Below are 19851 nucleotides of genomic sequence, written 5' to 3' on the forward strand. Positions count from 1 at the left end.
GTCTGAAAGTGGTTAAACCTCTTCTGATTGGCATATCATGGTATTTTCTAATGTATTAAAGTAAATAAACTCCTGTTTTCTTTGTCTGGACCATCCTTACCCTCCTTTTACACCTTTCTATTAATTACAGAGCTGCCTATTGCAGTGATGGTAAGACACACTGGGTAAGGCACTGGGGGTTGGTGGTTGGTGAGCAGAGCAAGTAACCATAGAAAATTGTGTTTTTTTTGTTTAATATAGTCCTCTGTATTCTAGGGATTTTTTTTTGCCTGCTCTATGGAAAAAGTGTTAATGTATGAAGTCAAAAGTGGCAATTAATGATGACTGCTAATGAAAAATTATATTCTGCTTCTTTATTTTCTGTTTCTTTCAAATGCCACAGGTTGACATTATTATATTTAGTATTATTAGTTATTAGTTATTGTAAGTGTTGGTGTTATTTTACATCTTTGAACCAATAACTGTTAAATACCGTATTTATCGGTGTATAGCATGCGTCGGCGTATAACACGCGCCGGAGTATAACATGCACTCCAAGTTTAGGATGGAAGTTTAAGGAAAAAATCTTACATTTTAAATGCCCATCAATACAGCCTTATCAGTGTCCATCTGCAGCCTTGCCCATCATTGCCGAATAATCAGTGTCGATCTGCAGACTTGCCTATCAATGCAGAATGATCAGTGTCCATCTGCAGCCTTGCCTATCATTGCAGAATGATCAGTGTCCATCTGCAGCCTTGCCCATCATTGCAGAATGTTCAGTGTCAATCTGCAGCCTTGCCCAACAGTGTCCATCTGCAGCCTTGCCCAACAGTGTCCATCTGCAGCTTTGCCCAAAAGTGTCCATCTGCAGCCTTGCCCAACAGTGTCCATCTGCAGCTTTGCCCAACAGTGTCCATCTGCAGCCTTGCCCAACAGTGTCCATCTGCAGCCTTGCCCTAAATTGCAGCATGATCGGTTTTAAATTGTTACCGCCGCCGAGATATACAGAGGCAGATGTCCTGTGTACTCGGCTCCTCCCAGCTCCTCTCACAGTCCCACCCAGTCCTGCCCGTTCTCCTGGCTCCTATGATGGACACAACACCGGTCCAATGGCGGGACGTAAATGCTAGGAGGCGGGACTGGGCGTGACTGCGAGCAGAGCGGAGCCTAGCCAAGTACACAGTACACTAGGCTCTATCTATTTTGGCGGTGCTCGTTGCATCCTTCCCCTCTGAGGCACCGGTTCGGCATTTAACACGCATGTTATATGCCGATAAATACGGTAGTTATCAGATACCTTTTTTTCCATGTTTGAGCTTCAATCTTTCAATTCTGTGTGTAGCATTAATACTTAAGCAGACCCAGTCCCCCCAATATATACCATAAGAAGATTTTAGCATAATAGCATAGTAATGTCTTTATGAACTCTCATAAGGATACAACTTGTAATGAAAGATTATCTTTTTTATAGTCCTCCTTTTTTTACCAAAAAAGCTATGATGTTTTGCATCAAAAGAAAGTTAGCATTAATCTAGTGCAGAGCTGAGTAAAACCTTTATGAAGGTTTATAGGTCTGAGATTTAATGTTGCTTGGTGGTTAGGTCTGGAGTTGTATAAGATATGTCACTTTGACAGATTACACATTACTAGCACATGAATGTAGATTTCTAGTGCTTAGCTTCATTAGTTGGCAGTGAGTGTCTGATAAAGAGGTGTTTGGCATGCTGGCTCTGTGCAGAATAAGAGAGTGTCTGTTCACAGCTGGTGTTTTTTTGTTTGTTTATAATTGACAGTTTTTATTAGATTTTAGCATTTTCAATACAAAGGTATAAAACACAGTTTAAGGAGGCAAGAGAGAGATAGAGGTGGTAATAACAAACAACTCTGGAGAGGGCATAGGTGTCCTTGATACATCAGGATTGACACAAAGTCTAATGGCATAGTTAGCTAGGTTACAGCTCTATAAAACAGAAGGACACAATACTCGAGAAAGCGGTGAGAGCTTCTCTGTCAGAAATCCATTAGCATGTTCTGTAATTTATAATTGCATGGCCTGCTTTTCCAGAAAAGAAAAAAAAAAGGAGGAAAAGGGGGAGTGAAGGGGAGAAAAGAGAAGGGAAGAGATATAGGAAAGCTCCAATCAGTTGGACTTGTCTCTCCTGGGCTTCGAGTCTTTACGGTATACAGAGCAGGGAGGGTCTCATGGAATCAAGGGGGATCCATCCGTTGATGCCAAGGATCCCATGTTGCCATGTGTCGGTCTACTCCAGGCATCACTAAATGGTGGAGCGTGGGCCAAATGCGGACCGCATCACTCTCCTATGTGGCCCGCCATGGTACCGCCATTTATCAGCCTTTCCTTCCCCCTGCTGTCTCTGTAATCCTCACACAGAGCCGACAGCAGCAGGCGGGACAGTTCTGGATGGGGGCGGAGCTACCAGAGGTTAACAAGCAGGTGATTTGCTGCTAGGATGAAGGGCAGTCTTAGCAACCAATCACCATCTTGCAACACCCGCCCTCCATCCGAGACATGCCATGCCTCCCTCCAATCTTCGGTCTATGCAAGGTAATTGAGGGAGGGGGCGAAGTTACAGGGAGTGAGATCACTAGTCTGAAAAGCTGAAAAGGAGGAAAGTGTGTGCTGACTCGCTGAGGACATTAAAGTGGAGTTGTTGAGGGCTGAGGACATCAGGGTGGGGGGGCTGATGTATGGGAGAGATGTGGATATTACAGTGGGGGAGATGTGGAAATTACAATGGGGGAGAAGCTGTGAATATTACAGTGGGGGAGATGTGGATATTACAGTGGGGAGGTGTGGACATTACAGTGGGGAGATGTGGATATTACAGTGAGGGAGATGTGGACATTACAGTGGGGGAGATGTGGATATTACAGTTGGGAGATGTGGAAATTACAGTGGGGAGATGTGGACATTACAGTGGGGGAGATGTGGACATTACAGTGAGGGAGATGTGGACATTACAGTGGAGCAGATGTGGATATGACAGTGAAGGAGATGTGGACATTACAGTGGGGGAGATGTGGATATTACAGTGGGAAGATGTGGATATTACAGTGGGGGAGATGTGGACTTTACAGTGGGGATATGTGGACATTACAGTGGGGAGATGTGGATATTACATTGGGGAGATGTGGACATTACAGTGGGGAGATGTAGACAACACAGTGGGGAGATGTAGATATTATGGGGGGGAGATGAGGACATTACAGTGGGGAGATTTGGAGTAATGTTGGGGGATAATGTAAATAGGGGGAAAGGACAGTACTGTCGGGGGGTTTGGTGTCAAGGAAGTGTGAGAACATTACTGTGGAGGGGGGGGGGGGTGATATAAAGGAGGACACTCATCAAGAGGGAGAGGACTCTGATGTGCACTGGGGACTGAGGATGCTGATGTAAGAATGGGTTCAGATCTGTACATATGCATTAGGTGTATTAAGCATTAGGCATTTTAATGGGCTGCACTACCCGCAAGAAACACTGAGAAAGACGTTTCCGTGCGGTTTGGCTGACCGGACCTTTGTGAATTTTAATTCATTACCCCTTGTCTACTCGGTCAATTTGTCGGGGGGGTTTCCATTGAAGAGCCTCTAGACATCTAGACATCTAGCCATCGTTAATATATGTGTGGCCAATGTTTTGGCTAAACTGGGTAATTTGTGAATTTGTGGGGGGAGGCCTAAAAAAAAACATTTGGGAGAGAGAGGGATATCCACCATTTGGTTCAGATGGTGTCAAGTGTGTGTGGCGGCAACCAGGTGAGGAGTACAAAAACAAGTGTGTCATGCCTACAGTCAAGCATGGTGCTGGGACTGTCATAGTCTCGGGCTGCATGAGTGCTGCCAGCACTAGGGAGTTACAGTTCATTGAGGGAACTATGAATGCCAATAAGTACTGTGACATACTGAAGCAGAGCATGATCCCCTACCTTCAGAAACTGGGCTGCAGGGCAGTATTCCAACATTATAACGACCCCAAACACACCTCCAGTATGACCACTGCCTTGCTAAAGAAGCTTAGGGTAAAGGTGATGGACTGGCCAAGCATGTTTTCAGACCTAAACCCTATTAAGCATCTGTGGGGCATCCTCAAACGGAAGGTGGGGGAGCGCAAGGACTCTAACTTCCACCAGCACTGTGATGTCGTCATGGAGGAGTGGAAGAGAACTCCAGTGGCAACCTATGAAGCACTGGTGAACTCCATGTCCAAGAGGGTTAAGGCAGTGTTGGAAAATAATGGTGGCCACACAATATTGATACTTTGGGCCCAATTTGGACATTTTCACTTAGGGGTGAACCTACTATTGTTGCCAGTGGTTTACACATTAATGGCTATGTTGAGTTATTTTGAGGGGACAGCAAATGTACACTGTTATACAAGCTGTACACATTATACATACATTTTAGCAAAGTGTCAAGTCTTGTTGTGGGTTGACAACACACATTACTTTTGTGTACTGAATTGTCTCAGCCCTCCCACTGTCCTCATCTCCACAGTAAGTCGTTGAATGTTCTGTGGTCCAATATATGAACTGCAAGAGATAACTAGACTCTATGAGGGTTATTTATTAAAATTGCAGCATGCCAAATCAGCTGCAGTTCTGCATAGAAACCAGTCAGCTTCCAGGTTTTGTCAAAGCCTAAATGAACAAGCTGAATTTAAAAGTTGATTGGCTATAATGTACAGCTGCACCAGATTCTGAATGCTCCAATTTTGGTAAATCTTCCCCTATGAGATAAGACAGGAAGTAAGCACTGGACATGGGACAGCTTTGATTTTTTGAGGACAACTGACATTTTTTAATGTGTTGAACAGATATAATAAAACACTTTAAACTGTGTATTTAACAAACTAAAAGGAGGCAGTACAGGGAAGTTCATTTTTAGGGTTTACATACACTTTCATACACTTTAAATATAAAATAAAACCCAGAGACTTGAATCTGTAAGTGCAAATTGGTTTAATTTTTGAGAACTTTTTAGGTTACCTTACATGCTCTGCTGTGGGTTTTTCCTGTTTTAAATTGAAGTAGCAAACACAAAAAATCGGTTGGTGTTATTTGGTAATATTTGTATATGATAGTCTATGTTTTTTTTGTTTTTTTTTTACAATCTGAGTTTATTGAAAGTTTATGAAGCCTACATTTGACATTGTAACATTTGTCTAGTCAGGTCTATTTTTTAGTCTATGTTTTAGTCTATTTAGGCTATTATTTAGTCTATATTTCTAGTCTATGTTTTATGTAATTTACATGTATCACAAAATCTTTGGAAAGCTGTAGTCCTGAAGTCTGGAAGTATTTAACATGTTTGCTTGTGATTCAGTTTAAACATTAATACATTTAAAAATGTATTTTACTTTTCTTTCAGAATAATTGAAAACCATTATGTGGTTCCTGGAGATGAAAATGCCACAGAATATTCGGTGTATGGAGAAGGCTACACCCTGGAATGTGACTGTCACAGTGAATGGTATAATGCTGACTGTACCCATAGAGACTACAGGTAATGACCAATAATATACAATCAATGATTAAATCCAATTGTAATCCATGTATTTCCTTTATGTGTGTAGCACTGGCATACAGCAACACAGTACTGTAAGAGGTTACAGCCTACTATCCTCACCACACGCTTTCACATGCACACACATGCACATGCATATACACTGTGGGACTCATTTGACCAGAAATTCTACTAGTCACTAGGATTGAGCAGATTTTATTATTTATATGGTGTTTGTGTATGTTTTTTAGGAGGAAGCAGTTATATCCTCTGTTTTTAACGGGGTAGTTTAACAAAGTATTGTTAGTATTAGTATTATTATTTTTCTTCTGGCTAGCTTCAAAGTGTGCAGGGTACCCATTTTGTACTGTTTTGCATGGTCTTACAGGGCACTATTCCTCTTTCCTGTTCTTAGAACAGAAAGGCAATTTAATCCACCACCTCCTGAAGTTCGGATCTATATATTTTTTTTTTTTCATATTGTTGAGCATGTGTGTTTCTACTTGACTGTAGTTGCTTTATGCTAGAATCAAAGTTAAAGGGGTTGTAAAGGTTCGTTTTTTTATTTTCTAAATAGGTTCCTTTAACCACTTAACAACCGCCCATAGCCGATTAATGGCTTCAGGGCAGTTGTTTAACTCTGAGAGGCCGTTAATTAACGGCCTCCCAGAATTCTGCTCTCGCGCGCCCCCCTGGGGCGCGCACACGAGAGCATCCGTGACCGCCAGGTCCAGTGGACCCGGCGCATCACGGATCACAGTAAACGCCCGCTCATCGTGGCTGTTTATCACGTGATCGCTCCGTCAAATGAGCAACAAACCGGCATCATGTTATGACGCCGGTTCCTCCCTCCCCCTCTCTGTACCGATGGGTACAGCGTAGGGGAAAGAGATCGGTGTCAGCAGCGCTGTGGGCTGCATCTGCAGTGCCCACATCGCTGCTCAATGAATTTAACCCCTCCATACCCTGGCAATACTCTGCAATACCAACTAATACTCTGCAATGCCAGCTAATACTCTGAAATGCCCCCCAATACTCTGCAATGCCCCCCAATACTCTGCAATACCCCCCAATACTCTCCGAAACCCCCAATACTCTCCAATACCCCCCAATACTCTACAATACTCCCCAATACTCTGCAATACCCGCCAATACTCTGCAATACTCTGCAATACCCGCCAATACTCTGCAATACATAACCCGCCAATACTCTGCAATACCCAGCCATAAATTGCCATACCCAGCCATACTTGGAGATACCCTGCAATACCCAGCCATACACGGAGATACCCAGCCATACTCGGAGATACCCAGCCATACTCGGTGATACCCTGCAATACCCAGCCATAGACGCCCCCCCTCGCCACCCTCCGGTGCTTCTACCACCTCGCCAATACGATCAAATCCAGAATCTTTTTATTTATTTTTATTTTTATTTCAGGCTTCCCAGCCTAGAGGTGAGATGTGGGGTCTTATTGACCCCCAGATCTCACTGTAAAGAGGACCTGTCATGCCATATTCCTATTACAAGGGATGTTTACATTCCTTGTTATAGGAATAAAAGTGATCAAAAATTAATTTTTGGGGAAAAAAATGTCAAACTAAAATAAATAAAGTAAAATGAACAATAAAAAATAAAATAAATTTAAAGCGCCCCTGTCCCCATGTGCTCGCATGTAGAAACGAACGCATACCTAAGCCCCGCCTACACATGAAAACGGTGTTCAAACCACACATGTGAGGTATCGCCGTGAACGTTAGAGCGAGAGCAATAATGCTAGCCCTAGAACTCCTCTGTAACTCAAAACATGTGACCATTAAAAAAATGTAAAGTGTCGCCTATGGGGATTTTTAAGTAGCGACGTTTGGCGCCATTCCACGGGCATATGCAATTTTGAAGAGTGACATGTTAGGTATCTATTTACTCAGCATAACTTCATCTTTCACTTTATGCAAAAATTGGGCTAACTTTACTGTTTCTTTTTAAGCACAAAACTGTTTTTTTGCCCAAAGAAATGCTTTCGAAAAATTGCTGCGCAAATACCGTGTGAGATAAAAATGAGCAATGACCACCATTGTATTCTCTAGGGTCTTTGCTAAAAAAAAATATATAATGTTTTGGGGTTCTATGTCATTTTCTAGCAAATAAATGATGATTTTTACATGTAGGAGAGAAATGTCAGAATTGTCCTGGGTGCTCCAGAACGCCTGATGGCGCTCCCTGCATTTTGGGCCTCTGTATGTGGCCACGCTGTGTAAAAATCTCACACATGTGGTATCGCCATACTCGGGAGTAATAGCAGAATGTGTTTTGGGGTGTAATTTGTGGTATGCATATGCTATGTGTGAGAAATAAACTGATATGACAATTTTTTCGGGAAAAAAAAGGGAAAAAAAATCTTGATTTTGCAATGAATTGTGGGAAAAAATGACAACTTCAAAAAACTCATCATGCCTCTTACTAAATACCTTGGAATGTCTTCTTTCCAAAAAGGGGTCATTTGGGGGGTATTTGTAATTTTATGGCATGTTAGGGTCTCAAGAATTGAAATAGGCCGTCAGTACTTCAGGTGTGATTAATTTTCAGATATTGGCACCATAGCTTTTGGACTCTATAACTTTCACAAAGACCAAATAATATCCACCAATTTGTACTTATTTTTACCAAAGATATGTAGTGGTATAAATTTTGGCCAAAATTTATGAAGAAAAATTACTAGTCTGCTAAATTTTATAACAGAAATGAAGAAAAATTCACTTTTTTACAGAATTTTCGGTCTTTTTTCTTTTATAGCACAAAAATAAAAAACCGAGAGGTGATTAAATACCACCAAAAGAAAGCTCTATTTGTGTGAAAAAAAGGACAAATATTTCATATGGGTACAAATCTGAGAGCACCAAAAGCTGAAAATTGGTCTGGTTATTAAGGGTGTTTAAGTGCCCAGTGATCAAGTGGTTAAGCTAGTGCATTGTTGGTTCACTTTTTCTTCAATTTCCCTTCTAAATTATTTTTTTCTTTGTTTTCTTTGTCTGAATTTCTCACTTCCTGTTCCTCCTCAGTAAACTGTTCAGTAAGTTGTTCTGGCTCACTAAACAGCGCTCGGATGACGGTGTGAAGTTTACTGAGGGGAAACAGGAAGTGAGAAATTCAGACAAAGAAGAAAACATTTAGAAGGGAAATTGAAGGAAAAGGTAAGTGAACCAACAATGCACTAGCTTAAAGGAACCTATTTAGAAAATAAAAAATGAGCCTTTACAACCCCTTTAAGTGGTTAAAGTAAATAACTTTGCACCAGGTTCTCATCGGCCATGCATGCATTTATACAGGGTAATCATATCCCCCCTTAATTGCCTCTTCTCATGGGAGAATAAATTCAGTTCAGCTAACCTTTCCTCTAAGCTGAGGTCCTCCATGCCTCTTATCAGTTTGGTTGACCTTCTCTACATTCTCTCCAGTTCTCCTTTTATTTTTTGAATTTGTGCCCAAAACTGAACTGTGTATTCCAGGTGAGGTCTTACTAATACTTTGTACAGCAACGTATGTTGTTTGTTTTAGAAACTGCAGCTCAGAATTCTGTGCTATTAAGTCCATGATCTACCAGATTACTCAAATCCTTTCCAACCATTGACTCCTCCAAGTGTAGTAACATGCACAAATCTGGAATAATGAACATCAATATGAAGAAGACAATGGCTGTCCGTCCATGTCCGGGGTGTTGTCAGGAACCATGAAACAGACTGAGACAGAAGTATAATCAAATCACACTTGTTTATTAATAAAAATAAAAAGATAAATAGGAAAAAGCATAGTCAAGCAAGCCAGAGTCCAGTAACCAGATCTGGTAGTCAACCAGTCCAAAGTTCATAAACCAAATCGGGTAATCAGCCAGTCCAGACGTCAGGGATCCACGGAGAGCAACTGCAAGCAGGATGGAAGCCAGGAGGGATGTTAACAAGCCAGTCTAGAAACAGCAGCAGGAGATGGTTCCTTGTGATGTGACCAAACGTGAAGGCAAAGGAGAAATGAGCTGGAAGACTTATATATAGGCAGGCCCGACGAGCATCATCGGGAACAGCTGGTAACTGAAGAGAGAGAAGAGAGCTGGCAATTAGCCAACAGCTGAGTGGCCAGCCCAGAGGAGGAAGGGCTAAGTCAGCCCTGACAGGTGTAGAGAAGATGGTTACTGCTAGACATGGTGGTGATAGGTTTAGGTCTCTCTGTAAACATGAGGTTTATTGGATCTTTCTTTTCAGAAGGAGTAAACTATGAGTGGCATCTTACACACTTTTATGAATAAATAAGGGGGCTGTTAGTGCCATCTGGAGGGTGTGTTGGTTTGTACCCTTGTATGGTGGTTTGATATATATAAGAACACTGGCGTTTTAGTTTAAATAATTGTATTAACAGTCACTATGGTACTGATTTTTGTTTACATTCCACCACACTTACTTGAGTTGGTAAGTAGGTTTTGTATGACATCTGTGTTTCGGTCATACAAGGATCATTCCTTCTTCTATTCAACTGTACCATTTCTGTATAGGGGTCCCAGTGGTCAGTTTTTGTTGGATTTTTTAAAATCTTTTATTCATATTTTGTTTTTATTGTTTATTTGTTTTTGAATTTTTGGGAACTTTGTTGAGTGAGGGCCTAATAGAGAGGGAAACCCATGTTCCACACACTCCACACCTAGGGGACACCAGTCCGTCATAAGAAAAGGAAAGGTATTGTAGAAGATGGGCTTTTAAATGATAGTCCCCATGATTTAGATAAAACATATATGTACACCAATCATAATTATAAAGATAAAAATGTTTATTTATTGATACATCTAGTGTTCATAAAAAAGAGGCAAAATGGACACCTAAAGCCCAAATATATGTAGAGAACCCATCACAAAAGTAACAGATATGATATCTCATGACTTGTACGGGATTTGACAACATGCTTCGCAGTCATTACCGCTTCTTCAAGGCTTAATCCTCCATATGGGAATCACAGAACATCTATATAATTGGATGTGTTCAGACTAAGGGGAGACGAAGAAAAGAGAAGACACTCCACCTCACTGATATGAAGTATATATGAAACTTGGTCGACATGTATGGTGTCGATTATGATAAAATACAGACCTACATAGAGGAGTGGCAAAAACACATTGGTTCAAGCTCTAGTGGGTGAAAAGTGAGCTAGGAGTGCATGTCTAGATAAAACATCAATCAGAATTGATGCACCCCAAACAAGAAGTATTCAAATGAATATCCGGTCCGTCGCGTATGGACACATCTGCACAAATATCCAAGACATCAAAGAGGCTCCACAGGAGGTGTGTGTCTGGGCCTTCCGAGAGCCCACTAGTCCAGCTCACTAGTCCAGCCTGATGTTGGATGTTTAAGGTCGGGACAGTCAAGTTCCTCCACCCCAAACTCGCTCATCCATATCTTTATGGACCTTGCTTTGTGCACTGGTCCAAATCATTGGTGGAGGGGGAATTATGGTGTGGGGTTGTTTTTCAGGGGTTGTTCTTGGTCCTTTAGTTTCAGTGAAGGGAACTCTTAAGATGTCAGCATACCAATACATTTTGGACAATTTCCTGCTCCCAACTTTGTGGGAACAGTTTGTGGATGGCCTATTCCTGTTCCAACATAACTGTGCACAGACCAAAGTCCATAAAGACATGGATGAGCAAGTTTGGGGTGCTGAGGGAGCTAGAGACAGAGCACCTCTGTCTGAATACTTGCCTACCAGCTGAAACCATACCAGTGGAGATCGGAGCCTGAGACTCTAGAAGGGCCCTCCTTCTACAGTTAGAGTTCACCGCATTCGGGGACTGGTGAAAGGACTGGTGAAAGGGCTTTTGCCCATTGTTGATACTGCTAGCAAGGACTGAGCCACTCAAAGCAGGACACCATGTGTAACCAATCCATACTGTACCCATACAGCACTCTATAAAGCATTTATTCCAAACCTAGACTGCACCTATACCGCATTAAACCAAACTTTTACCGCATCTGAGCCACATCTACTTTTCCCATGTGTCGAGACTATACCATACTTATACTGTTTTTATAGTGCATACAGGTTAACTGGGACTGTCATTAAGTGCACCTAGGCTCTTAATGGGCCCCCAGTGATAGCGGTAGAGGAACATCTGAAAGGACTGCCCCTCCAATGATAATTATTCTACAAGTCCCCTTTGCTCCCCTACTCTCCCCTACTCTCCCCCTCCTCTACAATCCTCATTTTCTTTTGGACAGTACATACCCAATCAGTCTAGGACTAGCATTGCTGCCATAAATGCACTCTGTCACTCAATCACTCAGTAGGTTAAACTTTACTACTGCTCACTGGTGCAAATGAGGTGGCCTTGCTACTGTTAATGCTGACCTGAATGTCAAATATCATCTTATAAAGGAAAAAGTGGGGGAAAACACTGCGCTATAACTGAATGTAAAACAAAAAAAGCAGCTGCCAACACTTAAAACAAACAAAGTTCCACAATCAAAAGGTAAAAAATAGTGTAGCGCTTCTGTAATAGTGAATGTGATCAACACATACACAAAAAATTCCAAATAAATGGTCACATGAGAAAGTCCATATACATAAAACAAAGTCCAATGGAATGGGTATGAACTTCCGTGATGTAACTGGTACAAGGATGGTTAGGCCATTTCAAGGAAAGAGAGGGATCTTGCTAAACAGATATACCCATGTAAAACAGCTTGTCTGTAGACATTAGGGAAGTAAATAAATACTCTTACCAACTGTGTTGGACTCACACGGTCATATGACAGTTGAGTCTGTAAAGCTTGGGGTCCCAATCTAGGGCCAGGGGGTGGATCGATGAGGGTCCTTCAAACTGGTGAGAGAACTCCAACCGACTGTGTGCCAAGCGATGTGTTTCACGGATGGAACATCAGGATGGTTTCTTATCCAACTCGGACGTAGCACGATCAACACCGATACTCCGATCCCCCCAAAATAGGGTGAAAGATGTTAGAGGTTTTTTAGGCCTGTGTGTTAGGGTCGTGTGAGTCGCACACGACCCTAACACACAGGCCTAAAAAACCTCTAACATCTTTCACCCTATTTTGGGGTGATCGGAGTATCGGTGTTGATCGTGCTACGTCCGAGTTGGATAAGAAACCATCCTGATGTTCCATCCGTGAAACACATCGCTTGGCACACAGTCGGTTGGAGTTCTCTCACCAGTTTGACGGACCCTCATCGATCCACCCCCTGGCCCTAGATTGGGACCCCAAGCTTTACAGACTCAACTGTCATATGACCGTGTGAGTCCAACACAGTTGGTAAGAGTATTTATTTACTTCCCTAATGTCTACAGACAAGCTGTTTTACATGGGTATATCTGTTTAGCAAGATCCCTCTCTTTCCTTGAAATGGCCTAACCATCCTTGTACCAGTTACATCACGGAAGTTCATACCCATTCCATTGGACTTTGTTTTATGTATATGGACTTTCTCATGTGACCATTTATTTGGAATTTTTTGTGTATGTGTTGATCACATTCACTATTACAGAAGCGCTACACTATTTTTTACCTTTAAATATCATCTTATGCCTAGTCCTTACTTTTAATCACTTTATATGCTACATTGTGTTATTACTATTGTTAATCCGTTTTACTGTATGCTTGCCTACCCTGTTTCCCCTAAAATAAGACCTAGCGTGATTGTCGACGTTGGCTGCAATATAAGCCCTACCCCCCAAATAAGCCCTAGTTAAAGTCCTTCTATGTCTTATTCTCAGGGTAGGGCTTATTTGGGGGGTAGGGCTTATATTGCAGCCATCACCAACACTCATGCTAGGTCTTATTTTAGGGGAAACAGGGTAGTTGCTAAACATATTGGGTGACAATATATTACGTTTGCCTTTACTACCTGGTTTTGTGCCTGTTCTCTTTTATATATCACTACTACTGAGTACTAAGTGTTACTTTCAGTGATTTCCCGTTGGTATTGTATGTTTGTACACTCTTCCTGGAATGTTATAGAGGCTGAGGTTTATGTAAAAGGTTGAGGCAAAGAACAGAGGACCCATCCTAATCAGTGGCTCCTACAGGGGTAGCATTACATCTGTTTATCAGGGAAATCAGCCTTAGAATCTGAGCTAACAGTAGCTACATCTATCTGCTCAAGGGCCGCTAGATTACGCCTTTAAACAATTTAGTATTACCAGACTAATGACAGATGATTAGGGGTTACAGTAAATCAATATGAAACAGCCAGCACTTCCAGCAGAATCTGCTCCATTAAAGAACCCAACATTTATGCATCCATTTAAAAGATTGCTTGCTATGTGCTTATGCATTCCAAATTGGTATCCCTAATAATAGTGGAGATGATGATCAAGGTTTGCTGCCCATACAGTGGGCAGCAATTTACCTCTGTAACTTCATCACCAGCATAGACTTCTGCAAAAAATATGACAATTACTCTGTCATGTGACACTATACCCAAATTAATGTTTTATCTTTTTTGAGGAAGATTGAGCTTTTGAGAAAGATTGATTCTCTTTTTGGAAAGCAGACACCCCAAGGTGATATGTTTTTTGTCATATTTTTTTATGACAATGAAGGAACATGCCGGTATTGAGGGGGGTCAAACATGGAGCTTTGTCATGGATAGAGGGATCAGGGGGTAAAGGGTTTAATGTGCATGTCAAATACATAGGAAATATGAAGGAACTAAATTGCAGGAGTATGGAGTAAGAGAGGTGAGGGATTATTTACAGATGTATACTGTAGAGGGGTGAATGATGTAGTGGGATTGATTACACTATTTTTGGTACCACTGGCACTGGTACTGAATTGCACTGCTTCTGTTTGGTGTATACAGAGCTTTTCAATCAACGTGTGAGAGGAAATTGAAAGACAGCAGTTGTTTATGTTGTGTAATGGTGTGATTGGTCACAGGGATCATGTGGTAAGAGCCAATTCCATTGGCTCCATACCTTTTCTGTGTGAACTACATTGTCTTTCATACAGTGCCCTCACAGTACATTCCATAAAAAGTCCTGGAGGCCAGCTTTAAAGCAGGCCTTGCATTTCCCAATAAAAATGATATCTAAGTGCTACTGTAAATGCTCCCTGAAATATGGCAACTAAACTTACAAGTCCATCAAATCCAGCTCTATCCTCATCTTAGTTGCCTTTCAACTAGTAAAGGTTTAGTTTTGTGTCGCCATCTATGTTTTTTCATAGCCATGAGCTGGGTTTACCTTCTGGGTTCTGGCAGCCAGCCCCCTTAATCATGCAGAATGATTTCTGCTAGTGGAACTACTGTCTACAGGGATATATAAGGTGGAAATCCCAGGAGGCTGAAAAACAAAGATGTATATATCACTTTTTCCTAGTCAAGGAAGATGATCATGGGAGGCTGCAGCTATAAGAATGTAAAAAAAGTTATTTAGCAATTCTAAAATATATAAACTGCTTTTTAATAAAGAGGAAGAAGGACATATGGAGTCTTTTATTTTTGATAAAAGCTCAACTTTAAGAGTAGGATAAAAGTCAAAACTTCTCTGTTTTCGGAATTATCATGTTGAATTCACAGTATGTCTGACAGAGCCAAATTTTCATTACATATCACTTTATAGGTTTTTTGTGCTTTAGGATAGAAATGAAAAAAAAAAGATTATTCTTGATTCTGTTTACTGGCAGTTCACAGGCAAAATGCTTTTAGAATGTGCAGCTTCTCTGTACATAAAAGTAAGGTTGATCGACCAGAGGCTTGTAATCCCAGGGAACCTGTTTTCAAACACCAGACTAGCATAGGGAGATATAAAAATATGCACAGCCTGATATTTGAAGTGAATGCAGGTTTACAGAGTAAGCCATGATCACCCTAGGAAAGGAGATTGTAGCTAAACTGTGTTTGCATTCTATTTACAACATAGGTAGGACTAAAAAAGTGAACCAAAACAAATAATCAAATCACACTAAATGTTATTTTTATTCTACAAAAATAACCCATACACAGCTAGTTTTTAAAGGCCGTGCAATCTATTTTTAATGAAATTGATTTTTACTGTGCTTTTCTGCCTCTTTGTATTGTTTTTCTGTTAGGACCTCTCCTGTTCCCTCTAACTTCTGATTGTTTGGCATTCTTGTGCACTGCAGTATGCATAGTTTATTGTCTATTGTCCCTTGTCCATCTTTGAAGCGAGCAAGAGAGGGTGGCTATGTTCCTACCACAGTGGGGCCATAGAGAAAAGATGTAGCCGCCCTCTAATAGGAGTTTGGATTACAGCAGCCAAAAAAAAAGGAATTTGGAGATTTAGAGAACGAGAGGGTGCTTGTTTGTGTTGATTTTTTTATATACTTGAATAGGTTTAGAAGCATACTAAGTCAATGCAAATTATATAAATTACTGTATTTAACACCTGGGTAGATGCAAGTGGTGGCTTCTTTAACCCCCTCTTGCCCAGCCTATTGTAATATGATGGCTGAGCTGGAGCCTCAAGGGCCACGCCCCTATCGTGATCTGTCACCGGCTGTGTCCACTGAACACAGCCGATGACAGATCACTGTACCAGCGCGCTGCCGGTACCATGTGACTGCTGTCGCCAGTAACAGCAGATCACATGACAATTGTATAATTGTGATGAGCTCTGTGATTGGTCACAGTGATCACGTGGTACAGACAGGGACGATCATAGCCCATCTGTACCATGTGGTTGGCTGTGGCCAATCACAGCTAATCACAATAGTAAACAGTGAATGGTTTTCATTCATAAAAAAAAAATTTTTTATAACTTAGAAATTCACAGTTATAAGCAATCATATTGAATTAAAAAAAGAATAATTCCCAATCACTTCCCCAGAGTAGTACATTGTTACGATGGTAACATTGTATTGCTCTGGTCACTGTATGTAAAAAAATATATAATTGTAATAATTTTTATTTTTACATATTATCACTAGTCAGTGTCCCTGATTACCACCACACCAGTTATATGATGATGCTGTACTGCACTGGTGACAGCATGAAAAACATTTTAAAAAATGATGAAAACATTTTTTTCTTTTAATTTCTTCATTTTCTAAAAAATTGTGACAAAAAAATTCAACTTGCTATGCCTCTTACTAAATACCTTGGACTGTCCAAAAAAAGGGTCATTTGGGGCATATTTGTACTGTCCTGGTGTTTTCAGGCCTCAAGAATTGAGATAGGCCGTCAATACATTAGGGTTAATCCTGATTGTTGATTGTTTGTGGAATTCAACTTTCCTACAGCATAAATAATATACACTGATTTGGGTTCTTTTTACCAAAGAAATGTAGCAGTATACATTTTGTCGTAAAATTTATAAAGAAAGATCATTTACTTGCAAAATGCTATAACAGAAATAATAAAAAAACACATTTCTTTTTCTTTTCAAAATTGATGGTCTTTATTCGCTTCTTTAGCAAAAGAGAAAAAAAACCCAGCTGGCATTAAATGCCAAGAAAGCTCTATTTGTGTGAACAAAATGATAAAAATGTAATTTGGGTAAAGTGTTGCATGACCGTGCAATTGTCATTCAATGTGTGACAGCGCTGAAAGCTGAAAATTGGCCTGGGCAGGGAGAGGGTGAAAGTGTCTGATACTGAAGAGGTTAAATATGACCAATACCTTAAAAACGATATATATAGAAATTCTGAAATAGTTTTCTATCAGAAGCTACAAGTCATGGGGGGGTGGGTTATTCACTAAAGGGAAATCCACTTTGCACTGCAAGTGCTCTTGGAAGTAAAGTCGCTGTAGATCCGAGGGGGACATGCAAGGAGAGTAAAAAAGCATTTTAGCTTGCACGTGATTGGATGATAAAATCAGCAGAGCTTCCACTCATTTTAGATCTACCCCTTAGATTTAGAGTGACTGCACTTCCAAGTGAATTTTCAGTGCACTCGCAAGTGCTCTTGCAGTGCAAATTGGATTTGCCTTTTCGTGAATAACCCCTATGGTGTTTGAAAAAAGGGCAAAATGTAATAAGCAATGGACAAAAAACAAACAAACACGTGGATATGTTGTAAATCCCAGGATGAGATCTTCCTTCTTGCTCTGAACTAGGTAATTTTGTATCTATTTCTGCTTCAGATGTTCTTTTTAATTTTGCAGTTGAGATTTTCACAAGATGTCACTTGCCAAAACTAACTAAATATTCATAGAAGGTGAAAGAATGCCTATCATCTCCTTCACACTATAGAAAATTTGACCCATATTGGTATGTCATACATGAATAACCGTTTTGACGCCATACTTTCTCTTTTAATTATGGACTGAAACAAACATGAAAGATGTTATATGATGCTACCTTTCAGATGGTTTGCTTCAGCAAACATTATCAGTCAAACGCTGTGCCATACCTCCAGTACTCTCTGTTATTCTATCATTTTTTTTTGCTGCATCTAGAGAGTTGCCTCTGACAGCAGCTCAAAAAAATTAAATTAATTCTAGCAGAAAGAATCGGGGCGCATAAGAAGGCCACCTCTGCTGATCCTGCACTGATTGGTTCTTTCTACAAGTTATTTGAAATCATTAACTCCTAATCTCTTGGTGAGTGCTGGGCATGCAGAAGCAATCATTGTCTCTTCTATTCAGCATTGCATGGGTAAAACATCCAGGGATTTTTTATTTTTTTTTGCTTCAGCTACTACAAGGCACACTACACATTAATCATCCAGATATTGGTAGAAAAAGCTTTGAACTTATAAGCAGCTTGAACTATTCAGCTGCGCAAGAGGCTTAGAGGGAAAACAGAGATGTATCTTAAACACCCAAATTATAAATATGGTAAATAAAAATAACATCTAAAAAAACTGTATATATTCCTTCAAACTGAATTGATTGCTAAAATAAGAGGTAGGCAATAATGTCATTTTAGAAGAAAAGTAAAATCTAAAAATCATTATTGTCTTGAGCACATGCACCAAATGCATTTTAACATGTCATGGCTTAGTGCTGTCTCAGAAATCCCTTATTTTTACATGCACCTTGATTTAACCACTTGAATATTGGGCGCTTTCACCCCCTTATTGCCCAGACCAATTTTTAGCTCTGTCTTACTTTTAACGACAATTGCCCGGTCATGCAATGCTGTAACCAAACATTTTTATAAATTTTGAGACAGATAGAGCTTTCTTTTGGTGGTATTTAATCACCACTGGATTTATTTATTTTTTTATTAACCAAATGAAAAAAGACTGAAAATTAAAATATATATATATGTTTTTCCCTTATGCCCCGTACGCAAAAGCGGAATTTTCATCGGAAAAATCTTGGATAGTTTTTCCGACGGAATTCCGCTCAAGCTTGGCTTGCATATACATGGTCACACAAAAGTTCTCTGAACTTTCCACCGTCATGAACGCAGTGACATACAACTCTAAGACAAGCCGGAAAAATTAAGTTCAATGCTTCTGAGCATGTGTCGAATTGTTTCCAAGCATGCATAGGAATTTTGCGCGTCGGAATTGCTACAGACGATCCGGAATCTCCTTCACTGTGCGCTGATGAGGCTGCACTGATGGGCACTGATAGGCTGCACCAGGGTTTTTTTTCTCAGAGAATACTTGCAGGAACTTGCCCTCTCTGACCAAGTCTCTGCCCCAACCATGCGCTAACTCCACCCTAAATAAAAAGAAAGGAATGGGACAAAGACTGGTTTAAACACTGCGTTATGGAACTAACACGTGTTAAATAAAGGGCTATGTGCAGGATATAATATAATCTATATTAAAATATATCAGCCTAAAAAGAAGAAAAGTCCCGGTATTAAACAAGAAGTCTGTAAAACAGTAGCACTGATGGCAGCTCCCTTTTTAAAAACATGTAGTTTATTAAAAAGCACACAGGCTACTCACAGGTTAAAAGCAGTTATTGCACATGAAAACAGCGACATGCGGTCCGCTCTTGCATCTACGTCATTTCCGGTGTCCTACGTGTTACGTCACTGTCACGTGACTTCGACTGGGAACCCAATTGGGATATATACCACGATATATATTCACATCCCATCAATTTTATTCTACACCTTTTAGTCTATTTATTCACTATTTGCACTTTATATGTACCTCTATAATATTGATTCCTGGTATTATTAGCTTTCTTGTTGTATTCTTTGATTGAGTGTTTATTTTCACTATAGATATTTTGCAATATTGTTATTTATTTTTTTATATACATTTAATTTGTTTCATGTCAGAGATCATCTTTAGACCTCTCTGAGCTTCACTTTCACGGCAGGTGTAGCATCTGCTAAACGTAATCACTTCACTCATTATCCCTATTAGCGCAGGAGCCACAATCACTTTATTTATGCAGTTAGAGTGTTTTAAAAGTAG

The 19851-nt window shown here is 40.4% G+C and overlaps 1 protein-coding gene across 1 annotated transcript in view; it reads left to right on the top strand.

Annotated features, from left to right (window-relative positions):
* Positions 1-19851, top strand: part of LOC143958907 (uncharacterized) — a 382425-nt gene that overhangs the window by 233991 nt on the left and 128583 nt on the right. The window contains exon 4 of the mRNA XM_077467890.1: positions 5371-5505. Coding sequence (XP_077324016.1) covers positions 5371-5505 — 135 coding nt within the window. The remainder of the gene's footprint in view (positions 1-5370; positions 5506-19851) is intronic.

Source organism: Lithobates pipiens, unplaced genomic scaffold (assembly GCF_037356315.1).
Source record: "Lithobates pipiens isolate NorthernLeopardFrog02 unplaced genomic scaffold, aLitPip1_a1.2 Scaffold_64, whole genome shotgun sequence".
NCBI lineage: Eukaryota > Metazoa > Chordata > Amphibia > Anura > Ranidae > Lithobates > Lithobates pipiens.